This window comes from Salmo trutta, chromosome 17 (assembly GCF_901001165.1).
Source record: "Salmo trutta chromosome 17, fSalTru1.1, whole genome shotgun sequence".
In the NCBI taxonomy this organism is placed as follows: Eukaryota; Metazoa; Chordata; class Actinopteri; order Salmoniformes; family Salmonidae; genus Salmo; species Salmo trutta.
The window spans coordinates 55786825-55797212 of NC_042973.1; the positions used below are offsets into that span (position 1 = coordinate 55786825).

The window sequence follows — 10388 nt, forward strand, 5'->3', positions numbered from 1 at the left end:
AGCAGTATAGACCTAGTCTGTTCATTATATACATCTACATGATGTATTGTTACACCATGTAGGAGCAGTATAGACCTAGTCTGTTCATTATATACATCTACATGATGTATTGTTACACCATGTAGGAGCAGTATAGACCTAGTCTGTTCATTATATACATCTACATGATGTATTGTTACACCATGTAGGAGCAGTGTAGACCTAGTCTGTTCATTATATACATCTACATGATGTACTGTTACACCATGTAGGAGCAGTATAGACCTAGTCTGTTCATTATATACATCTACATGATGTATTGTTACACCATGTAGGAGCAGTATAGACCTAGTCTGTTCATTATATACATCTACATGATGTATTGTTACACCATGTAGGAGCAGTATAGACCTACAGTAGCTGGCTACTTATTTATATGTTGTTTGACTGAATGAAACTGCCTTAAATGTGCTGTAGAAAAAAAAAATATTCTCACTAATCAATCACCACATTCCTGTCTTTGTATGTCTCAATAGTATTATTTAATTAAATCCATGTAAGATAATCTTAGTCTGAAAATAAAATGTGATCCTCAACTGCGTTTCCCTCCAGTCAGCAGACGGCGATGTGCGTCTTTCAGGCGATGCTGCAGCGTGACGTATAATCTAGTGGACGGTTCTTCATAAACAGCTCGTCAACCACCTCGGTAGCTTGCTAGCCAACATAGCCGAAACATTCAAGCTATTTAGACGCTTTCGGCCTATATTACCTACTGTGTTTTAGACACACTTCTGTCGTATCTACTTGTTAACCTATTTAATTTAATATTACGTTATTTTGTATTAGTCAGCTATAGTAGCTGGCTGGTTAAGTTAGCATTAGCCTAGTCGCTAATGATAGCTAGCTAGCTAGCTAACATCCCCGACCATGAGCTCCCTAAACTACTCCCCTCCTGTTAAAGAAGAGGAGGTCTACTGGACGGAGAAAGAAGCTCTGGGGCTGAACATTGTCGTGAAAGAGGAGAATGAAGAGAAAGACGTTTCAGTTAAACAAGAGGAAGATGAGGATGATGCTGTTTTTGGAGTGAAGAAGGAAGGAGAGATTACTGTCACATTGAAAGATGAAGAGGAGGAGACAGGAGATCTGAGTAACACCAGTAAGTACCGCCTTCAATTAGTTTTTAACTTTGGATATTCGGAGTTGGCTCGTCAATACCTCTTCAACGGAGGGTCCTGGGATGATGACTGATATGTCTAGAATCAGACGACTTAGAGAACAAGCTACCCCTTGTTTTCTCCGTTCCGTTTCCAAAAAGTGACTTAACATATATATTTGAGGAGGGTCTATCTGCTGACCGCAGACTGGGGGGCCACGGCATGTAGTGATTTTAATGTAGTGATGTTTTACTACACACCGTGACCCCCAATAGAGCCATGTGAGAGTTGGGTTGGCTACACCAAAGATTATGGATATACTGACAAGATGTCTCTTCGCCCTAACAAGGGGAGTCGTTGTCCACAAAGCTGCACTGTGGGTTGTCTATCTCCCACCTATCCTGTCTTTGGATTGGTGGATACATCTTATTATTGTAATCTATTGTTTATATTCTATGAGGGTTGTTGACATCAACCTCCTGTATTCAATGGAGAGAGATGCTAAGCTACTAGCATGAATATTAGAACACACCGTTCTATACAGTCCACCTGGTAGAGGTTCATATCTGACAGAGATGAACACACCGTTCTATACAGTCCACCTGGTAGAGGATCATATCTGACAGAGATGAACACACCGTTCTATACAGTCCACCTGGTAGAGGTTCATATCTGACAGAGATGAACACACCGTTCTATACAGTCCACCTGGTAGAGGTTCATATCTGACAGAGTGAAGGAGGAGGTTGATCATCAGGAGTCGGATGTGAAGGAGGAGGATGATCATCAGGAGTCAGATGTGAAGGAGGAGGTTGATCATCAGGAGTCAGATGTGAAAGTGGTGGGTCTAATAGAACAGGAGAGAAATGACATAGTGGTGGGTCTAATAGAACAGGAGAGACATGACATAGTGGTGGGTCTAATAGAACAGGAGAGACATGACATAGTGGTGGGTCTAATAGAACAGCAGAGAAATGACATAGTGGTGGGTCCAATAGAACAGGAGAGAAATGACATAGTGGTGGGTCTAATAGAACAGGAGAGAAATGACATAGTGGTGGGTCCTATAGAACAGGAGAGAAATGACATAGTGGTGGGTCTAATAGAACAGGAGAGAAATGACATAGTGGTGGGTCTAATAGAACAGGAGAGAAATGACATAGTGGTGGGTCTAATAGAACAGGAGAGAAATGACATAGTGGTGGGTCTAATAGAACAGGAGAGAAATGACATAGTGGTGGGTCTAATAGAACAGGAGAGAAATGACATAGTGGTGGGTCTAATAGAACAGGAGAGAAATGACATAGTGGTGGGTCTAATAGAACAGGAGAGAAATGACATAGTGGTGGGTCTAATAGACAGGAGAGACATAGTGGTGGGTCTAATAGAACAGGAGAGAAATGACATAGTGGTGGGTCTAATAGAACAGGAGAGAAATGACATAGTGGTGGGTCTAATAGAACAGGAGAGAAATGACATAGTGGTGGGTCTAATAGAACAGGAGAGAAATGACATAGTGGTGGGTCCAATAGAACAGGAGAGAAATGACATAGTGGTGGGTCCTATAGAACAGGAGAGAAATGACATAGTGGTGGGTCTAATAGAACAGGAGAGAAATGACATAGTGGTGGGTCCTATAGAACAGGAGAGAAATGACATAGTGGTGGGTCTAATAGAACAGGAGAGAAATGACATAGTGGTGGGTCTAAGTAGAACAGGAGAGAAATGACATAGTGGTGGGTCCAATAGAACAGGAGAGAAATGACATAGTGGTGGGTCCAATAGAACAGGAGAGAAATGACATAGTGGTGGGTCTAATAGAACAGGAGAGAAATGACATAGTGGTGGGTCTAATAGAACAGGAGAGAAATGACATAGTGGTGGGTCTAATAGAACAGGAGAGAAATGACATAGTGGTGGGTCTAATAGAACAGGAGAGAAATGACATAGTGGTGGGTCTATAGAACAGGAGAGAAATGACATAGTGGTGGGTCTAATAGAACAGGAGAGAAATGACATAGTGGTGGGTCCAATAGAACAGGAGAGAAATGACATAGTGGTGGGTCTAATAGAACAGGAGAGATATGACATAGTGGTGGGTCTAATAGAACAGGAGAGAAATGACATAGTGGTGGGTCTAATAGAACAGGAGAGAAATGACATAGTGGTGGGTCTAATAGAACAGGAGAGAAATGACATAGTGGTGGGTCTAATAGAACAGGAGAGAAATGACATAGTGGTGGGTCTAATAGAACAGGAGAGAAATGACATAGTGGTGGGTCCTATAGAACAGGAGAGAAATTACATAGTGGTGGGTCTAATAGAACAGGAGAGAAATGACATAGTGGTGGGTCCTAATAGAACAGGAGAGAAATGACATAGTGGTGGGTCTAATAGAACAGGAGAGATATGACATAGTGGTGGGTCTAATAGAACAGGAGAGAAATGACATAGTGGTGGGTCTAATAGAACAGGAGAGAAATGACATAGTGGTGGGTCTAATAGAACAGGAGAGAAATGACATAGTGGTGGGTCCTATAGAACAGGAGAGAAATGACATAGTGGTGGGTCTAATAGAACAGGAGAGAATGACATAGTGGTGGGTCCTAATAGAACAGGAGAGAAATGACATAGTGGTGGGTCTAATAGAACAGGAGAGAAATGACATAGTGGTGGGTCTAATAGAACAGGAGAGAAATGACATAGGGTTGGGTCTAATAGAACAGGAGAGAAATGACGTAGTGGTGGGTCCTATAGAACAGGAGAGAAATGACATAGTGGTGGGTCTAATAGAACAGGAGAGACATGACATAGTGGTGGGTCTAATAGAACAGGAGAGAAATGACATAGTGGTGGGTCTAATAGAACAGGAGACAAATGACATAGTGGTGGGTCTAATAGAACAGGAGAGAAATGACATAGTGGTGGGTCTAATAGAACAGGAGAGAAATGACATAGTGGTGGGTCTAATAGAACAGGAGAGAAATGACATAGTGGTGGGTCCAATAGAACAGGAGAGAAATGACATAGTGGTGGGTCTAATAGAACAGGAGAGAAATGACATAGTGGTGGGTCTAATAGAACAGGAGAGAAATTACATAGTGGTGGGTCTAATAGAACAGGAGAGAAATGACATAGTGGTGGGTCTAATAGAACAGGAGAGAAATGACATAGTGGTGGGTCCTATAGAACAGCAGAGAAATGACATAGTGGTGGGTCTAATAGAACAGGAGAGAAATGACATAGTGGTGGGTCCAATAGAACAGGAGAGAAATGACATAGTGGTGGGTCTAATAGAACAGGAGAGAAATGACATAGTGGTGGGTCTAATAGAACAGGAGAGAAATGACATAGTGGTGGGTCTAATAGAACAGGAGAGAAATGACATAGTGGTGGGTCTAATAGAACAGGAGAGAAATGACATAGTGGTGGGTCTAATAGAACAGGAGAGAAATGACATAGTGGTGGGTCTAATAGAACAGGAGAGAAATGACATAGTGGTGGGTCTATTTAGAACAGGAGAGAAATGACATAGTGGTGGGTCTAATAGAACAGGAGAGAAATGACATAGTGGTGGGTCTAATAGAACAGCAGAGAAATGACATAGTGGTGGGTCCAATAGAACAGGAGAGAAATGACATAGTGGTGGGTCTAATAGAACAGGAGAGAAATGACATAGTGGTGGGTCCAATAGAACAGGAGAGAAATGACATAGTGGTGGGTCAAATAGAACAGGAGAGAAATGACATAGTGGTGGGTCTAATAGAACAGGAGAGAAATGACATAGTGGTGGGTCCAATAGAACAGGAGAGACATGACACAGAGTTACACGTGTGATAAACAAACGTACAGTCAATAACACAATAGATAAATCTATCATCGCCGTCATGTGCAAATGAATTAAGGAGGGATGGCAATAAATGGGTAATTACAGAGGTAATTACTATTTAGCAATTAACACTGGAGTGATGTGAAGAAAAAAAATAGCTGTGTTTCAGTTAACAAATGTCACCAGTAGTAAATGTACTGTTACTTCCTGTCATTTGGTTACATTCATTTCTGTTAATGTATTAATTACAGTCATTTACCGTTGTCATTCTCGGAGTGGAAACGTTGTCTGTTTAAAACCTGCTACACTTGTGAGAACCCAGTTTTGGTTTATTTCAGAACCATCATTTACAAGATTTGTCCATTTTTTTCAATGTCTTTTTGTTTGGAGTTCTCCATGTGAGCAATGAGCATGTCTGGTTTCTCTGTCCTGATCATGTTGAGGGAGCGCGTGTCTGGTTTCTCTATCCTGATCATGTTGAGGGAGCGCGTGTCTGGTTTCTCTGTCCTGATCATGTTGAGGGAGCGCGTGTCTGGTTTCTCTGTCCTGATCATGTTGAGGGAGCGTGTGTCTGGTTTCTCTATCCTGCTCATGTTGAGGGAGCGCGTGTCTGGTTTCTCTGTCCTGATCATGTTGAGGGAGCGCGCACCCTCATTCATACTGGGTTCCTTACAAACAACAGAATTTGGCACAACCTTCCCTCCAGCCAAATAATTTCCCAATATGAATGAGACCCCCTTCACCGGTAGGCAAGGCCTCACTCCAACGACAACGGAATGAGACATGAGATCAGATTCCAGTTCCACATTATAAACGGAACTTCCATGCAACCATCTTCACGCCTTGTACTGACACACTGGAACCAGTTGCTTAAGTGTCAAAGGCAAAACACCCTCCAACATGAAGGGCTTCCCCAGTATAGTACTGTAGAAACACCCTCCAACATGAAGGGCTTCCCCAGTATAGTACTGTAGAAACACCCTCCAACATGAAGGGCTTCCCCAGTATAGTACTGTAGAAACACCCTCCAACATGAAGGGCTTCCCCAGTATAGTACTGTAGAAACACCCTCCAACATGATTCCAAGCACCACCCTCCTTTTGAAGCTTCCAGTCTGTTATTCGAACTCAATCAGCATGACAGAGTGATCTCCAGCCTTGTCCTTGTCAACACTCACACCTGTGTTAACCTGTTTAGGATAGGGGGCAGTATTTTCACGGCCGGATAAAAAAATGTACCCGATTTAATCTTGTTATTACTCCTGCCCAGAAACTAGAATATGCATATAATTATTTGATTTGGATAGAAAAGACCCTAAAGTTTCTTAAACTGTTTGAATGGTGTCTGTGAGTATAACAGAACTCAGAACTTTTTCGCTGCAGTCCCTGGGCGAAAAACAGTAGGGCTTTTGGAAAGTGGTCGTTCTGAGAACAATGACACGGGTGCGCGCGTGCATGTGAAGACTCCGTTTTCTATTTTCAGTGTTTGAACGAAAACAAGGTCTCCCGGTCGGAATATTATCGCTATTTTACGAGAAAAATCGCATAAAAATTGATTTTAAACAGCTTCGAAGTACGGTAATGGAATATTTTGAATTTTTTTGTCACGATATGCGCCGGCGCGTCACCCTTCGGATAGTGTCTTGAACGCAAGAACAAAATGCAGCTATTTGGATATAACTATGGATTATTTGGAACCAAAACTACATTGGGTGTTGAAGTAGAAGTCCTGGGAGTGCATTCTGACGAAGAACAGCAAAGGTAATCCAATTTTTCTTATAGTAAATCTGAGTTTGGTGAGTGCCAAACTTGGTGGGTGTCAAAATAGCTAGCCATGATGGCTGGGCTATCTACTCAGAATATTGCAAAATGTGCTTTCACCGAAAAGCTATTTAAAATCGGACACCGCGATTGCATAAAGGAGTTCTGTATCTATAATTCTTAAAATAATTGTTACGTTTTTTTGTGAATGTTTATCGTGAGTAATTTAGTAAATTCACCGGAAGTTTTCGGTGGGTATGCTAGTTCTGAACGTCACATGCTAATGTAAAAAGCTGGTTTTTGATATAAATATGAACTTGATTGAACAAAACATGCATGTATTGTATAACATAATGTCCTAGGAGTGTCATCTGATGAAGATCATCAAAGGTTAGTGCTGCGTTTAGCTGTGGTTTTGGTTTTTGTGACATTAAATGCTAACTTGAAAAATGGGTGTGTGATTATTTCTGGCTGGGTACTCTCCTGACATAATCTAATATTTTGCTTTCGTTGTAAAGCCTTTTTGAAATCGGATGATGTGGTTAGATAAAGGAGAGTCTTGTCTTTAAAATGGTGTAAAATAGTCATATGTTTGAAAAATGGACGTTTTGGGATTTCTGAGGTGTTTGTAATTCGCGCCACGCTCTATCATTGGATATTGGCGAGGCGTTCCTCTAGCGGCACATCTAGATGTAAGAGGTTAACGAGAGAATCACTGACATGATGTCAGCTGGTCCTTTTGTGGCAGGGCTGAAATGCAGTGGAAATGTTTTTTTGGGATTCAGTTAATTTGCATGGCAAAGAGGGACTTTGCAATTAATTGCAATTCATCTGCTCACTCTTCATAACATTCTGGAGTATATGCAAATTACCATCATACAATCTGAGGCAGCAGACTTTGTGAAAATGTATATTTGTGTCATTCTCAAAACCTTTGGCCACGACTGTACACACAATACCTCATAATGAAAAAGCTCAAATAGGTTTGTAGAAAACATGTCACATTTATTAATAAGAAAAAACAGATACCTAAATTTACATAAGTATTCAGACCCTTTGCTATGAGACTTGAAATTGATCTCAGGTGCATACTGTTTCCATTGATCATTGTTGAGATGTTTATACAACTTGATTGGAGTCCACCTGTGGTAAATTCAATTGATTGGACATGATTTGGAAAGGCACACACCTGTCTGGCTACCACAGCATTCTGAAGCGATACGCCATCCCATCTGGTTTGCGCTTAGTGGGACTATCATTTGTTTTTCAGCAGGACAATGACCCAACACACCTCCAGGCTGTGTAAGGGCTATTTGACCAAAAAGGAGAGTGATGGAGTGCTGCATCAGATGACCCGGCCTCCACAATCACCCGACCTCAACCCAATTTTTATTTATTTTATTATTTATTTACCTTTATTTAACTAGGCAAGTCAGTTACGAACAAATTCTTATTTTCAATGACGGCCTAGGAACAGTGGGTTAACTGCCTTGTTCAGGGGCAGAACAACAGATTTATACCTTGTCAGCTCGGGGATTTGAACTTGCAACCTTTCGGTTACTCTAACCACTAGGCTACGCTGCCGGCCCAATTGCGACGGTTTGGGATGAGTTGGACCGCAGAGTGAAGGTAAAGCAGCCAACAAGTGCTCAGCATATGTGGGAACTCCTTCAAGACTGTTGGAAAAGCATTCCTGGTGAAGCTGGTTGAGACAATGCCAAGAGTGTGCAAAGCTGGCAAAGGGTGGCTACTTTGAAGAATCTAAAATATATTTTGATTTGTTTGCCACTTTTTTGGTTACTACATGATTCCATATGTGTTATTTCATGGTTTTCATGTCTTCACTGTTATTCTACAATGTAGAAAATAGTAAAAATAAAGAAAACCCCTGGAATGAGTAGGTGTGTCCAAACTTTTGACTGGTACTGTATATCTCATTAATGTTTTTACATTCAGTTACATGAAGTCACTTTCTTACCACTTCTTCCATAGTCCAACATGTAAGGAAAGCTTTTTTTAACTCAAAAGGGATGCTGCCAAAAATGTATTGAATTCAAATGGATTTACCCAGCCTACAAAGCACTACAGCCACTCTGTGATGACCAGTTCTGCTCTTTTTGAGGGATCTAGTCTAGATTAAACCTCATAGGAAGACAGTTTTATCATGTGGAGGTTTCATTCAGGTCTCTGTTTAACGAGATCCTCTGTTTGTCTTTTGGCAGGAGAGATACCAGACTCTCACTCTGACAGCGGGAAGAGTCCTTCAGGGGAACCAGACCCAGAGACGCCCAAAACAGCGAGACAACACCACTGCTCCCACTGTGAAAAGAGTTTTCGCTGGTTAGGGAACCTGAAACTGCATGAGAGGACACACACGGGAGAAAAGCCTTTCCAATGCTCCCAGTGTGGAAAGAGTTTTGCTGTGTTAGCTAACCTGAAGAGGCATGAGAGAATACACACTGGAGAAAGGCCTTATCACTGTTCCCAATGTGGAATGAGTTTTAATCAGGATGGGGACCTAAAAGCTCATAAGAGGAAACACACAGGAGAAAAGCCTTTCCAATGTTCCCAGTGTGGAAAGAGTTTTACTAAGATAGGGCAATTAAAAGAACATGAGAGAATACACAAAGGAGAAAAGCCTTTCCAATGTTCCCAGTGTGGAAAGAGTTTTACTAAGATAGGGCAATTAAAAGAACATGAGAGACTACACACCGGAGAAAAGCCTTACCAATGTTCCCAGTGTGGAAAGAGTTTTGCCGTGTTAGCTAACCTGAAAAGGCATGAGAGAATACACACAGGAGAAAAGCCTTATCACTGTTCCCACTGTGGAATGAGTTTTATTCAGTTATGGGACCTACAAGCTCATGAGAGGATACACACAGGAGAAAAGCCTTTCGAATGTTCCCAGTGTGGAAAGAGTTTTACTCAGATCGGTCACCTGAAAGCTCATGAGAGGATACACACAGGAGAAAAGCCTTACCAATGTTCCCAGTGTGAAAAGTGTTTTACCATGTTAACTAACCTGAAAAGGCATGAAAGAATACACACAGGAGAAAAGCATTTTCTGCTCCCAGTGTAAAAATTGATTTTCTCGAATGGCGGACCTAAAAGCTCATGAGGGGATAGAGAGGAGAAAAGCCTTTCCAATGTTCCCAGTTTCGAAAGGGTTTTACCTGGTTAGGGAGCCTGAAGGAGCATAAGAGTACACACACGATAAAAGTCCAGTCAATGCTCTCTCTCTGTGTGGAAGGACATTTTCCCAGTCAGAGAACCTGAAATCACATGAGAGAATAGAAAGGCTGTATTCTGACTTATATTTTTGACTGAAAATCTGTGTTTTTGTTTTGTGCCACATTAAATCATATTGTTTATGATTATACCTGTCCATATAAGGTCCCACAGTTGGCAATGCATGTCAGAGCAAATTCCAAGCCATAAGGTCGAAGAAATTGTCCATAGAGCTCTGAGACAGGATAGTGTCGATGCACAGATCTGGGGAAAGGTACCAAAAAATATCTGCAGATTTGAAGGTCCCCAAAAACACAGTGGCCGCCATCATTCTTAAATAGAAGAAGTTTGGAACCACCAAGACTCTTCCTAGAGCTGGCCGCACGGCCAAACTGAGCAATCGGGGGAGAAGGACCTTGGTCAGGGAGGTGACCAAGA

General features: G+C 41.6%; 1 protein-coding gene across 1 annotated transcript in view; it reads left to right on the forward strand.

Moving 5' to 3' along the window:
• LOC115151385 (zinc finger protein 420-like) overlaps positions 1 to 9936 on the forward strand; it is a 28804-nt gene extending 18868 nt beyond the window's left edge. Inside the window, exon 3 of the mRNA XM_029695293.1 lies at positions 9179 to 9936. Within this exon, the coding sequence (XP_029551153.1) occupies positions 9179 to 9801 (623 nt within the window). The 3' untranslated portion in view covers positions 9802 to 9936. The remainder of the gene's footprint in view (positions 1 to 9178) is intronic.
• The last annotated feature ends 452 nt before the right edge of the window (positions 9937 to 10388 follow it).